This window comes from Daucus carota, chromosome 6 (genome assembly GCF_001625215.2).
Source record: "Daucus carota subsp. sativus chromosome 6, DH1 v3.0, whole genome shotgun sequence".
Classification (NCBI taxonomy): domain Eukaryota; kingdom Viridiplantae; phylum Streptophyta; class Magnoliopsida; order Apiales; family Apiaceae; genus Daucus; species Daucus carota.
The window spans coordinates 27045038-27068137 of record NC_030386.2 but is presented as its reverse complement, the minus strand read 5'-3'; the positions used below and the strand labels follow the sequence as shown (position 1 = coordinate 27068137).

At 33.5% G+C, this 23100-nt stretch overlaps 3 protein-coding genes and 1 pseudogene across 3 annotated transcripts; 3 read left to right on the top strand and 1 right to left on the bottom strand.

The window, feature by feature from the left end:
* The first annotated feature begins 3604 nt into the window (after positions 1-3604).
* On the top strand, positions 3605-5392 carry LOC108226173 (geraniol 8-hydroxylase-like). Its single transcript, XM_017401114.2, has 2 exons — positions 3605-4509; positions 4644-5392. Exons 1-2 carry the CDS (start codon positions 3622-3624, stop codon positions 5256-5258), a joined length of 1503 nt encoding a protein of 500 aa, XP_017256603.1. The 5' UTR covers positions 3605-3621; the 3' UTR covers positions 5259-5392.
* Positions 5393-7992: 2600 nt separating this feature from the next.
* LOC108225433 (geraniol 8-hydroxylase-like) lies at positions 7993-9809 on the top strand. Its single transcript, XM_017400289.2, has 2 exons — positions 7993-8986; positions 9110-9809. Exons 1-2 carry the CDS (start codon positions 8099-8101, stop codon positions 9722-9724), a joined length of 1503 nt encoding a protein of 500 aa, XP_017255778.1. The 5' UTR covers positions 7993-8098; the 3' UTR covers positions 9725-9809.
* A 1877-nt stretch (positions 9810-11686) lies between these two features.
* On the top strand, positions 11687-13965 carry LOC108227468 (geraniol 8-hydroxylase-like). Its single transcript, XM_017402618.2, has 2 exons — positions 11687-12699; positions 13225-13965. The coding sequence occupies exons 1-2, from the start codon at positions 11812-11814 to the stop codon at positions 13837-13839; spliced, it is 1503 nt and encodes a 500-aa protein (XP_017258107.1). The 5' UTR covers positions 11687-11811; the 3' UTR covers positions 13840-13965.
* A 6782-nt stretch (positions 13966-20747) lies between these two features.
* Positions 20748-22248, bottom strand: LOC108226172 (probable disease resistance protein At5g66890; annotated as a pseudogene).
* Positions 22249-23100: the final 852 nt, after the last annotated feature.

Sequence of the window (23100 nt, the reverse complement as noted above, 5' to 3'; positions counted from 1 at the left end):
CAATGTGTTTGATAGAAATTTTCTCTAACCTCACTATATAGTTGAGGTAGGGGCTTTGTTCTCACATCTTTTCGATGTGGGACAAATTGCCTTATTATTAAAACACACATAAGTTTTCCTAAGTTGTATACAGAAAGAGATGTAAATCTCATATTTGATGTGGAATTTATGTGGGACTTAGATGGTCATTTTCATCTTTGAACTTTTATTTTTTTATTAGGCTAAATAAAGCCCAATAAAGAATATTTTATTTTATTTAGTCAAACAAAACTTCATCATATAAAACTTCGTAAAAGATCTAAACCCAACCTTCCAATATGGAAAGGGGTTAGTTCCCTTTAAGTATTCAACGAAGTAGATTTATTATGATATTATATAGAGTTGAGAAGGAGAGGTATTCTATACCTTCTCGATGTGGGACAAATAAAATGTCCTAACTTAAGCCAACAAGTCATAGTTTGGCTTATTTTCTACTATGGGCTTCATGGTCTCATGATATATATAGAGGAGGAGGTGATGTATCTCTGAAATCTCCTCGATGTGGGACTAAATATAGTCCAAAAACTAAGCAACCAAGGTTGGCTCCTTAGAATTTATATAGAAAAGAGAGGTTACGTCTCTATTATCTTATCAATGTGGGACTTGAAGCAATGGGTAAATTACTTAATCATAGGAGAACTATGCTTCTTGCTTCCTTGAATAAAAACTTTAGACTGAATTTTATTGACCATGGAAAAGCCAAGGAGAAGTTGTAAACTTTCTTAAGTAGAAAGTATTGAACTTTCTCAAAGTAAAGTCATGAGCTAAGCTGAGTTTATATAGAGGTTGAGGGGGAGATAGTTTCAATCTCTAATCAATGTGGTATAGTGTAACTTGTATCAGAGAACTCCAAACCCACATTGAAAAAAGAAAGGAAGAAAATGGAGAATATATAGAAAAAACCAGATTCCAGACTTATAAAAGCTTGTAGACCTTAGCAAGGCATGAGAGGCTTGGTAATCCTTTGGCACCTTAGCGTCTGCTAGCCTTCCAGGATTTCTTTTGTTTTATTTTGTTTCTGTACCACATCGAGAGCATTATAAAACATTCTCATGAATATAAGCAATGACTTGATTCTCATGTTAATGAAATGGAAGCCAAGGCAGGTGCTGCCGCGATGCCAAGTTGCACAAGTTACCCTCGACGCGCGCAAGTTGCTAGCGCCACCCCTTTGCCAACATTTTATTAAAATTAGGTTCATTGTACCACATCGAGGAAAATTAAAAGGAAGGTCATTCCTTTCCTTATATAAACACAACTAGATCCAGCTTGCTAAAAATAGGAAGCTATCGGGCTGCTAAGTCTAGTAAGTCTCCTGACTTATTATAGTTTTATTAGTTATTTAAATTTTAGTTATTTTTATCTGATTAGTAGTAATTGGAAATTTAGTATAAGTATGATCTGATAATAATAAAATAAATGTGTGCATATTTTAGGGAACGAAGTTGTTGGACTTGAGGCTTAAATTAGGACATTGTGCACTGTAAGTATATACTGTACTTCGCTGTTGATGTTTAATATTTAAATGATGATTTGAATTTGGAAATGATGTTTTCCTGATGAAAAACGAGTATTCTTGCATTGATACTTGATGAACTGATGATGATGCTTCCTTTTAGGAAGTAAAGCTAAACCGATTGTTTAGATGGCCGGGATCCCAACTTGATGAATTGATGAACTAATAATGCTTGGATACTCGGTTTTATTCTTATGTGAACTATTTTGCTGCGATGAACCTTTTATGATATTGATAAATTCTTGATGATTATTTTATCGAAAGATTGTTTTAGTTTCTTGGATAAACCTCAGTTGAATCGTACGATATATGCTTACTGAGCTTTATGAGCTCACTCTTTTATGTCACTAACTTTCTCAGGAAAGAATTTTGGAGAAGGATGTTCTGGAAAGGATAAGAATGTGATGAACTAAGGTTTTAGTGGCAACGAGAGGCATGTAGCAAGTAAAGGAAGATGCTAGTATAATATGCTTGTTTTGTGTTTAAGTTAGGAGCTTATGATGTAATCTTTTGTTACAAACTTGAAGACGTTGTAAGAGCTTTATATTATTAAGTGTTGTTAAGATTGTGTAAGTATATTTTGAGTTGGTTAGTTTGTTTGGCATCCCCGGGTCGGGTTTCTGAGGTCATCCCGAGCCGGGGGCGTCACATAACTAGTCCCCTTGTTCCCTTGTTTCACAAGCTCGATACACAGCAACAAACCTTTACGCTTTGAACAATACAATGTATGAGTGTAATACAACCGAAACTATGAACTCAATATAGATATATAATCAAATATAAGTACTAGAGCTCAAGTAAAGATTTTGCAATGAAAGTGTGTTGTATTTCAGAAGCTTGAAGTGTGTTCGTGTTCTCCATCAAAACGGAAACCACACTCAAGTTTATATACACAAAGATCCAACGGTCAAGTTGCTAACAAATTCAAACGTTCTTGTTCCAACCGAACTCACGCATAATTTGTTCCCAATTTGAACGTTTAATCTTGTGAAGTTTACTGAGTAAAAAGCGTCAAAACGTTGTGAATATATCTCAGTAAAACGTTTATATAAAAACCATAATTTGAAATAGGATAGGAGTAGTTAGAGATAAGATCAAGTATGAGATAAAAACTCCTATAAGTTAGGAAATCGTTTTTGTTTGAAATTCTGATTTAAAAACTGAGCTCTAATATTTATATAAGTTATATATAAATATTAAAGTCCTTACAAATTGATTCCTAATAAATCTCCTTGCTTTTCGACTTTGATCCTTATCCATTTGTTATTCTGTTCACGCTGTGAGCTTGCTGATAAGCCTGAATGACAACCTGTAAGCTTGCTGACAGTTGAACATAATACTGGATCATATCAAGCTGTTAGCACATGCAAATATATCATTGATAGCTCGCTAACAAGCACAAGTTTTATGCTATTAGCTTGCTGGCAGTGTGATCATCAAAACCTTGAGAGCATCACTTCTTACTTCATCTCTTTCATTTATCTTCATTTTATAACTCTAATTTGCTTCTTTATAATTTCAGATGGAATCCGGTGTTAATGTGGACTACTTTTACAAGAATTTAAGATATCTAGTATTAAAATTATGAGTACTTTGAAATATTTTTGCTACTTAGTATTTGTTTTATTTTCAAGCTATCTATTCCAATGTAATATCATTACACTATCAATTAATGTTCAAGTACTCTATGTCAATCTTATCTTTGTTTTTGTTTCAATTTTACATTGTGTTATAGAAAAATATTAGAGTAAAAAAATCAATTAATGAAAACAAAATTTTATTAAAGTGCAATAACATTCCATACAAAATTTTATTAAAGTGCCACATAATATCCATATAGCATCCAACATTTTTCTTTTAATTTTATCAGCTGCCACCTAAGCAAAAGTTAACGTCCGTTAACTTTATTTGAACAGAAGGACCCGAATCAGAAATATTAAAAAGTTCAAGGATCGTATTTATTTTCTTTATAGTTCAAGGACGTAGATCATAAAACCAGTAAAGTTTAAGGACGGTTGAATTTATTTTCCCTATATAGAAACCAAACCAAACCAGAAGCCGGGCATATGGAGATCTATTTGGTCAGTTTGCTCTGCATAGTGCTGGCCTTTTCACTCTTCCTACTACGAAGAAATCATGTCAAAGCTGTTCAAAAGCTTCCACCAGGACCCTCCCCCTTGCCAATCATAGGAAATATACACAAACTCGGCAAACACCCGCATAAATCCTTAGCCAACCTGGTTCAGCTTCACGGCCCGGTCATGAGTCTAAAACTGGGACGTATAACCACCATAGTCATCTCTTCATCGACCGCAGCTCAAGAAGTCCTTCAAAAGCAAGACCTGGCCTTCTCTAATAGGCTCGGGCTCGACGCTGTACGTGCATGCCACCACTCCGAGTCCTCGGTAGTATCGTTGCCTGTTGGAAAACAGTGGAGAGACCTAAGAAAAATTTTGAGCTCTTATATATTTACAACTAGCAAGCTCGATGCTAATCATCATCTTCGATCTAACAAGGTGCAGGAGCTTGTTGGATACGTTGATAAGTGTGGGAGAAGTGGGGAGGCTGTGGATATTGGGCGTGTTGCTTTTCAGACCTCGCTTAATCTTTTGTCAAATACGATTTTTTCCAAGGATATTGCAGATCCGTATCATAACACCGAGGCTAAGGAGTTCAAGGACTTGGTGGGGAACATTATGCTCGAGGCAGACACGCCTAATTTAGTGGATTATTTTCCTTTTCTTAGGTCTTTCGATCCCCAAGGTATTAGACGACGAATGATTGTGCACTTTGGGAAGCTACTCGAGTTATTTGATGGTATGGTAAGTGAACGCTTGGAGTTGAAGAGACTGGGGAACTCTGATGACAATTCTAGTACAGACGTGCTCGACGAACTGCTGAAATTGGTACAGACGAATGAGATTGATATAACTCTCAGCAACCACTTGTTCTTGGTAAGTTAATCTTCTTAATAATTCCTAATTGTTTTTGGTCTTATTTTTTAGCACCTCTATGCAACACACAATATTTGCACCTCTGTAGTATGTATGCTTCTCATATCTTACTAATATCCGGAAATTTTGGGCAGGATTTATTCGTGGCAGGAACAGATACAACTTCAAGTACAGTGGAATGGGCGATGGCTGAGGTATTAAAGAAATCGGAAACAGTATTGGCCAGGGCGAAAGCTGAGCTGAATCAAGTGATCGGAAAAGGCAAGATAGTAGAAGAAGCAGACATTTCTAAGTTGACTTATTTGCAATGCATTGTGAAAGAAACTGCAAGGCTTCACCCAGCGGCCCCCTTCTTAATACCACGCCAAGTGAAAGAAGACGTTGAACTCTGTGGCTATACCATTCCTAAGAATTCACAAGTCCTTGTGAATGCATGGGCTATAGGACGCGATCCCATGCTGTGGGAAAATCCGTTGTCAATCCAGCCAGAGAGATTCATGGACTCTGAAGTTGATTTGTATGGGCATGATTACGAGTTGATTCCATTTGGCGCGGGTCGAAGGAAATGTCCTGGATTGCCCCTGGCCATGAGGATGGTGCCCGTCATGGTGGGCACCCTCATAAATTGTTTTGACTGGGAACTTGAAGGTGGGATTGCTCCAGGAGAGTTGGACATGGAGAATAAGTTCGGGATCACTCTTGCCAAGCTTCATCCCCTTCGTGCTCTAGCAACTCTTGTTGTTCCTTGACTACTAATTTCTTCCTTTACATGCCACTCTAGTTTGGCTGCAATCAGTTAATTGCGTTTTCAGTTGTCAATTGTCATCTTTTACACCAGTAAAAGTTTCTAGCGTTTTTAAATTAAGGAGTGGAGTGAGTAAGGTTTAGTTTTTCCAATTTTCACACAGGCTTGATGCTTTGTATTTATATATCATTCTACAACAGAGCTATTATGGCTTTCGGAAGTTTGTTCCAGATTATGGTTGTTGTGGTGAAGATTGTAAACTATCTGGCTGACTCTCAAATCTCTCAACGAAAGCACCAGCGATATGAATTCGTGTATGAGAAGGCTACCTAATCGAGGATTGAATAAGAAAATTAACTAAAATAAATTCTGATCTCATTCATGACGGCATGGCCACCACTTGCAAAACCTACTATTTATAAATGATAAAATGTATCTCGCGTGTCTATTATTTATCTATGGGATTTTCTCATAAATAAAATATCTCAGTCAGTCCAAAGCATTTTTCGAAAAAATGCTATATATTTTTTAAATATTTTACAAAAATATCAAAATTTTTAAAATTATTTGCAAAAATATTGTACGGGCCCACATGCAATTATATTTATTTGAAAAATACCTAACTTTGAAAAATATTGGTAAAAATACGGTAAGCAACCACATGCAACTATACTTGCAACCAGATGAAACCATGCTTAGGACATCTGGTTGCATTTAATGATCATATTTTCGCCAATACTTCTTAAAAAATTATTTTTTTCAAGTATTTTCAAACGACAATAAAATCGCAAAAAAAAAACTTAGAATTAGTGGTAGCATGGGTAAATTCCCTTTATTTATTCATTTATCTTATTATTTGCGAGTATTTATTTTTTCTAATTTATGGAAATTTTTTGTTAACAAACTAATTTAGATAAGAATCTATACGTTAATTCATTGTTATTTTGTATTGAAACTTATGAAACTACAATTACTCCTTCCGTCCCCGTCATTGTTTACAAACATGAACACATATGGATTAAGTGACTAAATGAATATATTAAAGTTTAATAATTAAATTATAATCATACCACAAAAATTTACAAATTTTTATCTCCACGAATTTAATTTTCCTTATATTGATTCATAAGGACATGAGTACCTGACTGTACAAAATTTTAAAATTAATAAACATGTAATCATTCAAAAAGAATTAAACTTGTGCAAAAAAACATTTTCAGTATAATTTCTCAATATAAAATAATTGGATAGAAAAAATGTGTTGTCTACATATATTCATTTTCTTATAACGATTTAAAAGCATATGTATTAAATCAATACAACTTTTAATATAATAAATCCTAAATATTAAGGAAAAATTGGATATTTATAAAAATTTATATGTTTGATTCAAATCTGACTATTGAAATAATATAAATCGAATTTTTTTTTATATTTTTATAAGCATATAAATTAAATGACTGTTTTTATTTTTTTAGTTTAATTAATTTAAAATTAAAATTATCTTATAACCAAATCAAAACTGATAAAAAATTAAGCAATGAATTTGTTATTAAACTCTTATATTTATATATCATCCAAGTCTATATCCATGGGGTTGGAGCTTTTTTATACTGGTGACAAAATCGAAAGTTTTGTTTAATTCCCTCACAGTAAAGGGACATTTTCGGGTATCTTACTCATTGAAGCCTTAACTCATTATTCTATCGCTTCACGTGGCTCTGACATTGTAGTATCCAAAACAATCTATTCTCTGATTTTATTTTTCTGCCTAGTTGCTATCCTGTCGCTGTAGCCGTGTTGAAACAATATCTCCGCTCCGAGCCCCTTGGTCAGCGGCCACTGTAGCTTTCTGAGAAATAATTGAACTGTCGAATCTTAATCAGTGTTCTAGATAGGGCTGTTTAACGAACCGAGCTGTTCGCGAACAAGCTCGAGCTCGGCTCGTTAAGAGCTCGTTCGGCTCGGCTCGTTAAGTTAACGAGCTCGAGCTCGAACACAAAAAATTGTTCGTTAAGTAAACGAGCTCGAGCCGAGCTTTTAGTATGTTCGGCTCGAGCTCGCTCGGCTCGAGCTCGGCTCATTAAAACTCGAAAAAATGTAATATTTTCGGGTTTTTTTTTATAATTTATATATGTTATTAAACTCAGAATTCAACATATAATTAATATATATATATATATATATATATATATTTTCGTGATGTTACCAAAATTTCGGAAAATAATAATTTTATATGGTTTGCTATTTTAACAGTCAAGTAGAAGGTTAACTAGTACCGCTAACTAGTGTTTAATCCTAATTTAGTGTTTCAATATTTTAAAAAATATTTCTTACCGATCTAACCGTATGGATGTTAACATATATACATTTTAGTGATATAAACAAAGTTTAAAAAAAATTAAAATTATTTGGTTAGCTATTTTAAGAGTCAACTAGCGGTTTGTCCTTATTTTTTTTCTGGCTCGGCTCGACTCGATTCGACTCGGCTCGGCTTGTATTTGTTCGCGAACAAGCTCGTGTTCGGCTCGTTAGTTAACGAGCCGAGCTTGAACACAATTTTTGTTCGATAAAAAAGCTCGGCCCGGCTCGGCTCGTCAGAAAAAAAATTAAAGCTCGGCTCGGTTCGGTCAAAACTCGGCTTGGCTCGGTTCGTGAACAGCCCTAGTTCTAGAGATAGACGTTTTAGGTGTTTTAACAAGAACCACTCATTTAATGACATTTCTATTTTTGCAGTCGGTCGTGTGGGGTGTAATTTAGAAACAGAAACTACTACAATCGCATAAGCATCCAAACCATCATCTTCTTTACCTTTTCATCACTATTTTCACCTCTCCGGGGCATATGGAGATCTTTTTTATCAGTTTTTTCTGCATAGTGCTGGCCTTTTCACTCTTCTTACTACAAAGAAACAATGTCAAAGCTGTTCAAAAGCTTCCACCAGGACCCTCCCCATTGCCACTCATAGGAAATATACACAATCTCGGCAAACACCCGCATAAATCACTAGCCAACCTGGCTCATGTTTACGGTCCGATCATGAGTCTAAGACTGGGACGCATAACCACCATAGTCATCTCTTCACCGACTGCAGCTCGAGAAGTCCTCCAAAAGCAAGACCTGGCCTTCTCTACTCGGACCCAACCCGATGCTATACGTGCTTGCGACCATTTCAAGTCCTCGGTTACATGGTTGCCTGTTGGAAATCAGTGGAGGAGCCTAAGAAAAATTATGAGCTCGTATATTTTTACTACTAGCAAGCTGGATGCAAGTCATCATCTTCGAACGAACAAGGTGCAGGAGCTTGTTGGTTACGTTAGTAAGTGTAGCGAAAGGGGGGAGGCTGTAGATATTGGTTGTGCTGCATTTCAGACCGCGCTTAATCTTTTGTCTAATACCATGTTTTCCAAGGATATCGCAGATCCGTATCATGGGAATGTAGCTAGGGAGTTTAAGGACACGGTGTGGAGCATTATGATGGAGTCCGGTAAGCCTAATTTTGCGGATTATTTTCCTATTCTTAGGTCTATCGATCCTCAAGGTATTAAACGACGAACAAGTGTTCATTTTCGAAAGTTAATCAAGTTGTTTGATGGTATGGTAAATGAGCGTTTGGAGCTGAAGAAATTGGGGGACTCTGAGGACAATCTTAGTATAGATGTGCTCGACGAACTGCTGAAATTGTTGCGAACAAATGAAATTGACAGACGACACACCAATCACTTGTTCACGGTAAGATAATAAGTGATTTGTTCTATAGGATATATAAGGATTTTTGTCAATTGCTTTTTTGTCATAATCATACAAATCATGATATCCGAATTGATTAAAGTCACAAATTATATACTTGGACAGGACTTGTTCGTTGCAGGAACAGAGACGACTTCAAGTACAGTGGAATGGGCGATGGCTGAGGTATTAAAGAAATCGGAAACAGTATTGGCCAGGGCGAAAGCTGAGCTGAATCAAGTGATCGGAAAAGGCAAGATAGTAGAAGAAGCAGACATTTCTAAGTTGACTTATTTGCAATGCATTGTGAAAGAGAGTGCAAGGTTGCACCCACCGGTTCCCTTCTTGCTACCACGCCAAGTGACAGAAGATGTTGAATTAAGTGGCTATATAATTCCCAAAAATTCGCAAGTGCTGGTGAATGTATGGTCTTTTGGGCGCGATCCTGCCCTATGGGAAAATCCACTGTCATTCCAGCCGGAGAGATTCACGGACTCCAAAGTTGATGTGTATGGGCATGATCTCGAGCTGATTCCATTTGGCGCGGGTCGAAGGAAATGTCCTGGATTGCCCCTGGCCATGAGGATGGTGCCCATCATGGTGGGATCCCTCATAAATTGTTTTGACTGGGAACTTGAAGGTGATATTGCAGCAGGGGAGTTGGACATGGAGGATAAGTTCGGGATCACTCTGGCCAAGCTTCATCCCCTTCGTGCTCTAGCAACTCTTGTTGTTCCGTGACGACTACTTTTTTTTACATGCCACTCTAAGACTGTATGTTTATCATTGTTTAAAAATTATACTTTTAATAATTGCTTTTTAATCATCACCAGCTTATAACCCGTATAGTGATTTTTAACATCTATAAATTTGTCTTCTATAGTTTAAATTTAATTGACATACAAATCGATCATATTAACCGAATTTTTAAAATTTTTGGCTTTATTTATAATAAAATGATTTATTGGAAACATTATATATTAAGGAGACCCATATGAATAATACTAGTCGGCAGATAAAATTCGACTAACCAATTAAATTATTAATATTTCATTTTTAATATAAAAATAATAATGATGATAATAATAATATTATTATTATTGTACAGGATAGTATAAATGGATTGTATGGATCCATGATATTAAATTGATAACATGGAGTAATTAAAAATAACATTAGTTGAAATATATCATTAGTTGTATATTAATAATTATATATAATAATATTTCATTTTTTAATGTATATTGCATGTGTTATTTTTAGAAATCGAGTTTTTAGTTAGGAATCTGATTTTGTTAAAAAAGTTAATTGCTATGTTGTCCAATATTATTATTAAAAATTTGAATTTTTTTTAGTTAGGAAATATAAAAATTAGTTTTTTATTATATAAATAAGCTCATAATTTTACCCAAATACTGACAAAAAATTTTGGGATTTAATAATATAATATACATGTCACAATCTTCTAGATCTGACAATGGTCCAAGACAGTTTGGTTGCAGTCACTTTGATTGTTTTCTCATTTGCCATTTTCTACACCAATAAGTTTATCGGTTTTTCCAGTGTGCTCATGGCACATGCTAAACACTAGAAATTACAAGTTTTACTCATTTTAATTGGCTCCTATTTCTTATTATTTGTGGAACCCATGCAAATACAATAAACACACCAATCAAAATGTCCCAAATTTATAGAATTCAGTCTCATGGCACATACTAGACAAACCTTAAGTTTATTAGCGTTTTCAAATTAAGGAGTGAGGTTTAGTTTTTTACACACCAAAACGGGCTGTGATGTTCTGTATTAATATATATATATATATATCAGTCTACAACAGAGCTATATCAGGGCCATGCCCCCAAGATTGTCCTAATTTATGGTTAGTGTTTGGAGAGCAATGGCCATGGCTTTCAGAAGTACGTTGCAGATTATGGTTGTTACGAAGGTTGTGAACTATCTGGCTGACTCTTAAATCTCTCAACAGAAACATCCAGGAATGGTCTTTGGTCACCAACCAGGTTGTGAACTATCTGGTTGACTCTTAAATCCCTCACTAGAAACACACAGGAATGGCCCTTGGTCGGCATACCAAGACGAACGTCTTGACCATCACTATCTCAGGGCATTAAAAAATCTATACATATGTAGTATATAATGATATATTTATGTATTTATATATTTACATGCATTTGAATTGATTATGTTAATCCTAAACCAATGTTTTTATGATTTCTTTGTATATTGAATTTAAATGTATGTAAAATTTTCATTTACGATCTTGAAAAATAAGGGCACCAGTTTCAAAAATGGTTTAGAGCACCCAAATTTCTAGATTCGGCCTTGTAAACACAAACGATAAGAATTCATGTACGAGGAGGCTAGAGATGATAAAAATCCACACCAGTATTGTAAAAAAACCTAAATTAGGATTAATCGGTTGAATCACCGTTTAGCAATCAATTAGATAATCGGGACTTAATTGGTGGAATCACATTAATGTCAAGACAGCTATCACAAATAGCGTCATCACTATTAATGAGATTAAAACCAATAAAAATCCGATACTTAACTAAAAAATGGTTGTTATGCCTGCGAAATGTATTTGAGAAATAATTGAGCCGTAAAATCTTTAATCAGTATTCTGGACATTGACATTTTAGGTTGTTTTAATTGGAGCCATTCATTTCTATTTTCTGTCGGCCATGTTTGTGTATAAATGGAAACAGAGACCAACACAATTGCATAAGCATCCCAAGTTCCCAACCCATATCTTCCTATTTTTATCAGTATATTAACCCTTCGTCAAGGTTCAACCAGAACCAGCGCATATGGAGATCTTTTTGATCAGTTTGCTGTGCATACTGCTGGCCTTTTCACTCTTCTTACTACGAAAAAATCATGTGAAAGCTGTTCAAAAGCTTCCACCAGGACCATCCCCCTTGCCACTAATAGGAAATATACACCACCTCGGCAAACAACCGCATAAATCCTTAGCCAAACTGGCTAAGGTTTACGGCCCGATCATGAGTCTAAGACTGGGACGTATAACCACCATAGTGATCACTTCACCGACTGCAGCTCGAGAAGTCCTGCAAAAGCAAGACCTGGCCTTCTCTACTCGGCCCCTGCCCGATGCTATACGTGCTCGCGACCATTTCAAGTCCTCGGTTGCATGGTTGCCTGTTGGAAGTCAGTGGAGGAATCTAAGAAAAATTATGAGCTCTCATATTTTTACTACAAGCAAGCTGGATGCAAGTCATCATCTTCGAATGAACAAGGTGCAGGAGCTTGTTGGTTACGTTAATAAGTGTAGCGAAAGGGGGGAGGCTGTAGATATTGGTTGTGCTGCGTTTCAGACTGCGCTTAATCTTTTGTCGAATACCATGTTTTCCAAGGATATGGCAGATCCGTATCATGGGAGTGACACTAAGGAGTTTAAGGACACGGTGTGGAATATTATGAAGGAGGCAGGTACGCCTAATTTTGTGGATTATTTTCCTATTCTTAGGTCTTTCGATCCTCAAGGTATCAGAGGACGATCAAGTGTTGGTTTTGGAAAGGTAATCAAGTTGTTTGATGGTATGGTAAATGAGCGTTTGGAGCTAAAGAAGTTGGGGGACTCTGAGGACAGTACTAGTACAGATGTGCTGGACGAACTGTTAAAATTGTTGCGAACAAATGAAATTGAGAAACGACACGCCAATCACTTGCTCACTGTAAGATAATTTTTCCTTGTGTATATAAGTGATTTGTTCTATAGTATACTCCTCCGTCCCACCAGATTATTTACGGTTTCCTTTTTGGGATGTCTTTTCCAGTTCTTTATATTACAAAACTTACCAAAAATATGGGTCCAATCATGTCCCAATCTTTCCTCCGTTTTCACGCTACTTTTATTCCGCTATCTCCCTTTTATACGTTAAAAATTAATGGGTCCCACCATTTTACCCACTTTTCTTTCTCTTTTTTACTACTTACATATTTCTTAACGCTATCTCCCTTTCATACATTAAAAATTAATAGGTCCCACTATTTTACCCACTTTTCTTTCTCTTTTTTACTACTTACATATTTCTTAACCTCCGTGCCCAAACCGAACGTAAACAATTGGCTACAATTGGCTGGGACGGAGGGAGTATATAAGAGAGCTCTGATACCATGTTATGTAATCGATTCTTCGAAAATCTGAAAGTGCTAGGAGGAGTACTTATCAGTATTCTAACAATTATATACTTGGGCAGGATTTGTTCATTGCAGGAACAGATACGACTTCAGGTACAGTGGAATGGGCGATGGCTGAGGTCTTAAGAAAACCAGAAACGGTATTGGCCAAGGCGAAAGCTGAGCTGAATCAAGTGATCGGAAAAGGCAAGATGGTAGAAGAAGCAGACATTTCTAAGTTGACTTATTTGCAATGCATTGTGAAAGAGAGTGCAAGGTTGCACCCACCAGTTCCCTTCTTACTACCACGCCAAGTGACAGAAGATGTTGAATTAAGTGGCTATATAATTCCCAAGAATTCTCAAGTGCTGGTGAATGTATGGGCTTTCGGACGCGATCCCACGCTATGGGAAAATCCACTGTCATTCCAGCCAGAGAGATTCATGGACTCCAAAGTTGATGTGTATGGGCATGATCTCGAGCTGATTCCCTTTGGCGCGGGTCGCAGGAAATGTCCTGGATTGCCCCTGGCTATGAGAATGGTGCCCATGATGGTGGGATCCCTCATAAATTGTTTTGACTGGAAACTTGAAGGTGGGATTGCACCAGGAGATTTGGACATGGAGGATAAGTTTGGGATCACTCTGGCCAAGCTTCACCCGCTTCGTGCTGTAGCAACTCCTGTTGTTCCTTAGTTAATAATGTCTGCATGTTCGTGCACACTTGCACTCTATGACTATATGTTTTACTGTTGTTTAAAGTTGGAGCTATGTATTTGAATTATTTTCAACTTCTTAAGCTGTCACAGAGTTATTTTCTCAGTTGGAATTGAGTGCTGGTTGACAAATACTATAATCATTAATATGCTCTATTAACACAACTCTTAAAAGAAGAGCTGATCTATTAACACAATATTAATCGCAAAATTACGTTACTAAAGCAGGGCATGTATTCATTACTGACCACAGACAAAGTAAGCTGTAACCAATCTGCCCAGTAATTTTATGAACTAGAATTACACAAAAACAACTACTACAGATTTAGCTGAATTTATTAGGGTACATGGATATATATACGAACCTATTCAATTTGTAACATGTTTAATTGAATCTGTTTAATAATCATTATTATTAGAACTCATAGAAATGTTCCCAGTTATCATATTTCTTAGGATCAATCTTCTTAACGGGTTTAAATATTAAGAATTTATATACTAACTTCCTTCGTATCATTCCCAACTCTCACTCCCTCAAACCCTAGCTTCCATTAAAAAAATTTGAAGGGACTTCCATCGGTTTTCGCCCGTCTCAATTTTTTTTTTCCGTTTTCTTGTTTGAAATCTTGGTTACCTTTCAATGAGTTCTCAATTTATTTGAATTTTATGTTGATTTTCGGTTTGGTGTGTTTCGATGTTCTCCCTACCAAGGTTATATATCAGCATGATTTTCATGAGTTTATTTAGATTCGAAGGTTATTATGAAATCGTATTTATGGTTGATTATTGAGAATAGTCGAGTGAAAATCAATTGGGTGAAAAAAGTACATATATTTTAAATCATTTTCAAAGCTAGTTATCTCTCCAACAAAGAAAATTTCAACAGTGATATAATTTAGCGTTTGTCCAATTTTGATTATATTTGTAGATTGTCTATGGCTTTTGATTAATGAATTGATTCTTTTTTATCAAAAAAAAAATATTAAGAATTTACTTAATATGTTACATGAAAATATTTGTTTAACATATATAAAAATATTAACCACACATTTATTATTTATTAAAAAACTATCTTAACTTAAAGATTTATTACTTCAAAAAAAAGAAACTTAAAGATTCATATTACTTGAACATAATTTTATCTTCAAAATAAAAATAAATATTCAATATATTTAATAAAAAAATATACTCCCTCATGTGCTAATCATTTCTTTACCGTTTCCTTTTTAGGATGTCCCATACATTTCAAACCTTACCAAAAATAATCAATGGGTTCCATCACTTACTCATTTTTCCTCCATTTTTACATCACTTTTACTCCCCTATCTCTCTTTTATACATTAAAAATCAATAGCTCTCACCACATCATACATTTTTCTTTCTCTTTTCCACTACTTTACACTTATTTCTTAATCTCCATTCCCAAACCAAACGTAAGGAGTATATATATACTATTATAAATCACCAATACATGTTTTATAAGTTATTATTTTTTATAACAAAATTAATCAATTAAAGAAGTATTATTTAATTAATATACTTTTTTTCTTTTTTTTTTGAAATAAATTTAATTAATATACTTATTTTGAGTTTGAAGGTGTTAACGTACATAAATTATAATTGTGAATGCATTTTGGAAGTTTGAGGGGAAACCACGAAGGGACCCCAATTGCAGAGCAAGGAGTCGGCAGATTTTGTAATTTCTAAATGAAGCTTATCGAATAGTGACACTATCATACAAATGTGACTAGTGCCCCGCCAATAATTGACCTTTCTGTTTCTGGAATCGACAGAAGAATGCGTAAGATAAAGTCAAACAACGTTACTACAATTTACACGTCTCGGTTTCTTTGGTCGGCAAATCTTCCGTCTTTCTTTGATCATTTAATCATTTTCACGTGAATCAATTATTTATAAAGAAAGAGGTTTTTCGTTCAAGATGAATATCATATAACGGATTCACATTAAAAAGTATTTTTGAACATTTTGATAATAAAATATTTACATATGAGAGTAGAACTAATAATATCCTGGAATATTAACAAAAAAGTGTAAGAACATTAATTAACCTACACTAATTTAATAAATTAAATTCTAATCAAAAGAGATACTTTGATTAGATAATTAACACAGTATAATTTAAAGATTAACATCTATACTACTTTTTTAAACCTAAATATGAATGTAATTAGAACTTAATTTCAAAAACTCATAAACTCGTTATATTTAATCTAATTAACATTTAATATAAACATTTTGTTCAACCTGCATTTCATTGCATTCTATAAAAGTATAAAAACTGTCTATAAATTTATCTAAGGAGTCGTTTAGTTTAGTTTAATTTAAAACAAGAGTTTATTTCTTATAATTAGTGAAATTTTATTTATAAGTGAAAAATAACTTTTTTAAGTAATACGAGTAAAAGTATGTTCTTTAGATGTACAGCGGATCCCAATGTTGTAAAGATGATTCATGATTTTTGACTTTTGTGATAATTATGTGACCCAAGCGATTGAGATCGTTTAGACTTCAGGTTGCATGTGATATACTCTCCATTAAACCAGTATAGTGTCGTACTTTCACAACGGTTATTGACCTTGGAGTTATGTATATTTATGGATAAATTTGACTAAATTTTAAGAAATTTTTTACGTGGATGTAATATTTCCTTGCCCTGTTTTAAGAAAACAGACAAAGCACATCTGTCTATATAAATAAAACAAATTTGTCACATAAAGAGGATATATTATAAAAAGTAAATCTAATCCTTTTGAAATTTTATACACTCAAAATATTGATTTTCTAAAAAAAAAAATTAAAGTACCAATAATGCATATTTGAAACAAAGATGTCTATCTCAGTTTGTTTGTTATTGCTTTTAGATATATTACATAATTAAAGTTTTCGGGGAAAAGAAAGGGGAGATATAAGAAATAATAATTTAACTTTTAAATTAGGAATTAAATTAAAATTTATATATGTTAACAAAATTGATATTATAAAGGAGCTTATCAAATACTATGTTTTTTTAACTTTTTTGTAATTTTATAACTTTTAAGAATATTTATGAAAATACTATGACAATTAAAAGTGACTATATGACCCCCATACATTTTTGTTGCAAAAAATGTGCTCTTGCCATATTCATCACCTACCTAGAATCAATACGAGTATTATAAATCACCGAAAAAATCTTATAAATCCTTTTCAGAAAAATTCATAAACGATAAACAAAATTTCAAAACATAGCATACTAACTTCTCAAAAATATGGGACCACTACAACCTTGATAACAAGGTATTTAATAAGATCTCACCAAAAAAAATAAAAAAATAGATTTTAGTTTTATTGAAAAGCTGATAAATAGAAAAATGATGATACGGGGAAGAAGGCTTAATTGATGAGAGGATGAAAATTCAAAAAAATGAGAACTAAAAGTCTAATTGCGAGAGTCGACTCTCAAAACAAAATATATAATTAACATATAACTACTTCTTAATTACACAAGGCTAATTTAAGAAAAATAAATATAGCTTGACTTCAACTCTCTTAGTATTGGACAATTAGAATAATACTTGTTGTCTCGAAATTCTTTACATTTTTTTTCTTAATTTTCTGTTAAATTCTTAACATTTGACTAAAATATTAGCTTTTATTCTCTCCGTTTTTACACTTATTAAGTGCTTTGAATGATTAATAAAAATAATAAATTTTGACTTTTTTTAATTAAATTTTTTATTATGTATCTTTATACACAAAAACATTTGTAAAAAAAATAATTATGCAATTAAATCACTTGAAAGTATGTTTTAATAGTCATGGTTTCATATAAAAGATGGAAAGAATATAATACAAAAATTAATCTCATCAACTAGCAAAAAAAAAAAAAAAAATTAATCTCATCCACTGTTTTGTTTCATTTTTTTTAATCTATCAGATAAACATTTCATTAATAAACTTTTCTTTCGATTTTATGCTATTTTGTAAAATTTTACGAATCGTCGTGCATAAATATAAACAATTGAATAGGATAAAAAAGTAAAAAAAACAAAGAGAAAGATAGGTTAAAATTAACTAAATCTATAATATATATATATATGAGTTAAGTTCTATGGAGTACATAAAAACATTGGAGTATTGGAGTACAAATCATAATTTTTTAGTTTGATCCTATATAATATCTTTGATTATCCAAATTTTGATATAATCTATCATTTATAAGTTGTCTTGCACATAATTGTCAATTAATCATTAATATCTTTCAACTTTAACAAGTATTAAGATTATTGTTCTGCTTATTAGTTATATTGCAGAACATAGAGTCCTATGATTTATAAAAGTAATTATTCTACCATTTGATCACGATGTTTATGTTGCAGAACATAATGTGCAGGTTGTCAAATATTTACAAATATTATTGGACAAAAAAAATTGAAATTTAGATGACTAGATTACATTTTATCAAACTTTGTACTCCAATACTCCAATTTTTTTTGTACTCCATAGAACTTAACTATATATATTATATATATATATATATATATATATATATATATAATTTTATTAGTTTTGGTGTCCGGTATATATAAACAAATGGGTGGAATAAGTGAATACATGAGAAAAGAAGCTGAATCAAACACTGAGGGTATATTATTAGCTAATTAAATATATGAATTTACTTTGTGCAATAATATTTAAACTAAGATATGTTTATGATATGAAAATATATATATATATATATATATATATATATATATATATATATATATATATATATATATAAATGATATAACTTGTGATTTATGAAATATAAATAATATATGAATGGTTTGACGAAAATACCAAACGCAATAATGATTTTATCCAGAATTTTACTTTAAGATATTACATTTACGGTGAAATCTATGGAAAATTTATGTTGTCGAAAGCAACAAACATAATAAACGAGCTCATCAAAAATTTCAAGGTCGGTGAAGAAGAAATCCTGGCAGGCTTCTTGGAGTTGAGATAAATGTCAATGTGAAGAAGGACTTTGTTATGGCTAGTCGGCATGACTTTTATATATTATAAGTTCTTTTTCACCTGTCATTCTAACATTTTACATGTAATTTAAAATAATTAAAAATATATTTTTATTTATTATTCTTAAAATATTTTTATGAATAAAATATAAACTATAAATTTTAATTTAAAAAAAATATGAAAATATACCTTTTAATCACATTAAATTACGTTAAAAAGTGACAACCAAAAGATCTAGGAAAACGACGGAGGGAGTAACTTGTATGTACAAGACATCGGCGTTGAATTTTATGGAAAACTTTACCAAACACGCAATCTTCAACATCACCTTTGAAGAATTTTGAAATGTTTTGCAAAGTAGAGCACATTGGCGATCACACTGCTGGCAACTATTATTGTGATTCATACATCACATATGAATTTGGCTGAAGGGAATTCTTCACTTATGGGTTCATTACAGCGAAGTTGAACACGTAAATCTGTTTTCAAATTTAAAACATGTCAGATGTAATGTACCATCTATATCATATCACATCCAATTTTACTCATAAATTTGAGTTATCAAACTGAGAAGGAAAAAAAATACTATACAAACTAAAAATGCCAATACATTTCAAGGGGGTACAGTCAGATACGATGTAATAAAAGGAATGGCTTTCTGCGAAGTTAGTCCTCTAGCGTCTTTCATAATAAACATTTGTGAGCATTTCTGTAACATGGACACCGTTTAGAATAAGAAGTTTGTATAGATACAAGTTAATAACGGATGTAGAATTTACTAAAATTTTGGGCAAACCTCTGATTAATTTTAGATCGACTTGTGATGGTTTGTTGGTTTGTCGGGACCCTGTACGTATCTAATTGTGAGCTTGGCTTGTATATTATAAATGGTACTCCCCGTCTCAATTTATAGGTCCTTTTTGGAATAAACACGCATATTAAGAAAAAAGTAGTTGATTAGATATAATTTTATCTCATATATCATTAATTAGTACATTGATAAGGGAGAATATAATTGAGTTTCAAAAAAATCACAATAAATATAGAGATTTAGTGCATTGAGAAATGAGAATAATGTTGAGTTTCAAAAAATTTATAATTAATATAGAAATAAATTTGTATTGAAAAAAGAGAGGGACAAGTATTGTGGGACAAATTTTTTGTCCAAAAGGGACCTATAAATTGAGACGGAGAGAGTATGAGAATTTGGTCCAGCTGGAAGTGCAGAGACACCAGATTCTAGAAGTTTGTGTGTGAATTCGGACTTCGAATCTACAATAAGGGATAGCTTTAAACCATTAATAGATACTACGAGTCAATAAACGGATATATATACATATGGTTGTGGACTGGATGTTATAATTTCTTTCTCGGACTGTCCCTCACTCCCTCTTAAGCGGCTTGGTCACGGAACGTTTATGCTAAAAGCTCGAGAAGGCATGGACTTTCACACTTGAATCAAAGACACTAAATTGAGCAAATGCACTTACATTCTTACAAACTTAATAAAACCAATTCTGACAAAATAGAGAACAGGATAATTATGTGAATAACAAACCAAATCATAGCTCAACCAAAAACAAAAGTTTCAATTGCATGCACCACATTGAGTTCCTGTCCCAACACAAGAGAACTAATTATTGACGTACTTTTCAAGCTTACATGGATATGTGTCTTTAACCAACTTTAAATACATTAGCATCTGGAAACCTGGAGATTTTCTGAATGACATGTTACTACACTCTATAGAATTTACACATATCTATGAATAACAATGAAAACCCAAGTGTTGCCACTTGCCAGTAGTATACAATCAGAAGTTCTGATTTCAGAAATCTAAACGCTGTACAACATTCTTTTGCTGTGTCAACAATGCTGAATTGGTTAGATGACCCTCATAAGGCTTTCAAATGCATCTTCTTTTACCTCTTCGACTACCAGATTTTTCAAATGGCTTCGATATGTTTTCCATAGATGACTAGCTTCTTCATCACATATCACCTTCTCTAATAGCGTCAGATCTTTTACAGATGAGGGAAGCTTATGTAGGTCTGACAATCCTTCGCAACCTCTCATGTGGAACTTTTTTAAAGCACACAACTCACCTACTGTTCTAGGCAAATTACTTATGCTTAAGCAATCAGATATATCAAGAACTGTTAATTTTTGGAGGTTTCCAATTGACTCTGGCAACTCTAATAGCTTTGTACAAGAATTGAGCCTCAAGACTTCAAGATTTCTGAGCCTGCCGATCTCCTCTGGAAGCAAAGATAGCTCATTGCAGTAAGTGATGCAGATCTTCTTAAGACTGACAACATTACAGATTCCAGCATGCAATTTCATCAAGTCATCACAACAGTCAATCTCAAGTTCCAGATGATTAGGGAAGATGCGAGGGAGGTCCATATATAGTACCATTCTCAAATGCCTCGCCGATCTCACACATTGTAAAAGTTATCTTCTGCAGGTTCACCAACTCGATTGAGGACGTGTTAAGGGAAGATAATGAAACTCGATCGTTCTAATCTGATTCACCTTAGAATGGGTAAACTTCCAAGACAATAAAAGTTGTCTAGCTTAGAGAAGGAAGACCCATAATTTGTGACAATGAGAACCTTCAGTTTATCCATACTCCCAATAAACTGTGGTATGGTGTACAGACCTGAACTGCAGTTAACTATCACAACTTCAGCTGCAGGGAGTTTCAAGGGAAGCCAGCTTGAGGAGAAATTTTTATCTGGACATAAAATTTTAATAAATGTCAGTAGGGAAAGAAAAAAGAAAGCAACACAGAGAACTAAGAGAGTGATTTAGTGATTAGCTAACCAGACCTGTGGAAATCGACAAGAGGCGTGCATGGATTCGATTCTCAAAACAGAATAGATAACTACCAAATAACTACTTCTTAATTATACAAAAACGACACATCTTTTGTGACCAAATTTATGAAAAACAAATATAGCTTGACTTCAGCTCTCTAACTATTGGACAATTATTATAATAATAATCTTGTAGTATGAGCATTTTTCTTTCTCATATTTGTCATTTCCTACACCAGTAAGTTTATTAGCGTTTCTAAATAACGGAGTAAGCAGTGGCGGATCTGACTATAAAGTTAAGGGGGGTCAATTTTTTTGTAAAAAAAAATAAAAGGGGTCACAAAAAAATTAAGGGGGTCAATTTCAATTTTACAACCTAAAAATATGTATAATATTAAAAAAAATAAAAATTAAGGGGGGTCAGTTGCCCCCTCTTACCCCTTCTAAGATCCGCCTCTGGGAGTAAGGTTTAGTTTTTCCACACACCAAAACGGGCTCTGATGTTCTGTATTATATATCAGTCTACAACAGAGCTACATCAGGGCCATGCCCCCAAGAGTGTCCTAATCTATGGTTAGTGTTTGGAGAGCAATAACTATGGCTTTCGGAAGTACGTTGCAGATTATGGTTGTTGTCACGAAGGTTGTGAACTATCTGGATGACTCTTAAATCTCTCAACGGATCTTGGACACACTATCCTAGGACATCAACAAATTCATGCATATGTAGTATTTAATGATAAATTTTTGTATTTATATATTTACATGCATTTGAATTGATTGTGTTAATCTTAAACCAATATTTATATGATTTTATTGTATATTGAACTTTTTTTTTTTGTATGGTCATTGTATATTGATTTGAATGTAAGTAAAATTTTCATTTATGATCTTGAAAAAATAGGAGCATCAGTTTCAAAAATCGTCTAGAGCACCCAAATCTCTAAAGTCGGCCCTGTAAACACCACTGATAAGAATGAGGCTACAGATGACAAAAATTATTAGCACTTATATTTTTACTACTAGCAAGCTGGATGCAAATCATCATCTTCGAACAAACAAGGTGCAGGAGCTTGTTGGATACATTACTAAGTGTAGCGAAAGTGGGGAGGCTGTAGATATTGGTCGTGCTGCTTTTCAGACCGCGCTTAATCTTTTGTCTAATACCATGTTTTCCAAGGATATGGCAGATCCGTATCATGGGAATGTAGCTAAGGAGTTTAAGGAAACGGTGTGGAGCATTAGAGCATCTCCAAGAGCTTCTTTGTTGGGTCCTAAATATAATATAAAAAATGTGGCTCCAATAATACTCTCTACATCTCTTCTCTATTTCATATTTTATTCATATATTGGGCTCCACTATAACAAAAGAGATGAAAAGATGGAGGTGAAGTGGAATGA

Bases quoted from the DNA above. Each gene is read 5' to 3' on its own strand.
- LOC108226173 (XM_017401114.2), top strand. From the start codon at position 3,622: ATGGAGATCTATTTGGTCAGTTTGCTCTGCATAGTGCTGGCCTTTTCA. The intron at 4,510-4,643 runs GTAAGTTAATCT...AATTTTGGGCAG, and splicing joins TCAGCAACCACTTGTTCTTG to GATTTATTCGTGGCAGGAAC.
- LOC108227468 (XM_017402618.2), top strand. From the start codon at position 11,812: ATGGAGATCTTTTTGATCAGTTTGCTGTGCATACTGCTGGCCTTTTCA. The intron at 12,700-13,224 runs GTAAGATAATTT...ATACTTGGGCAG, and splicing joins ACGCCAATCACTTGCTCACT to GATTTGTTCATTGCAGGAAC.
- LOC108225433 (XM_017400289.2), top strand. From the start codon at position 8,099: ATGGAGATCTTTTTTATCAGTTTTTTCTGCATAGTGCTGGCCTTTTCA. The intron at 8,987-9,109 runs GTAAGATAATAA...ATACTTGGACAG, and splicing joins ACACCAATCACTTGTTCACG to GACTTGTTCGTTGCAGGAAC.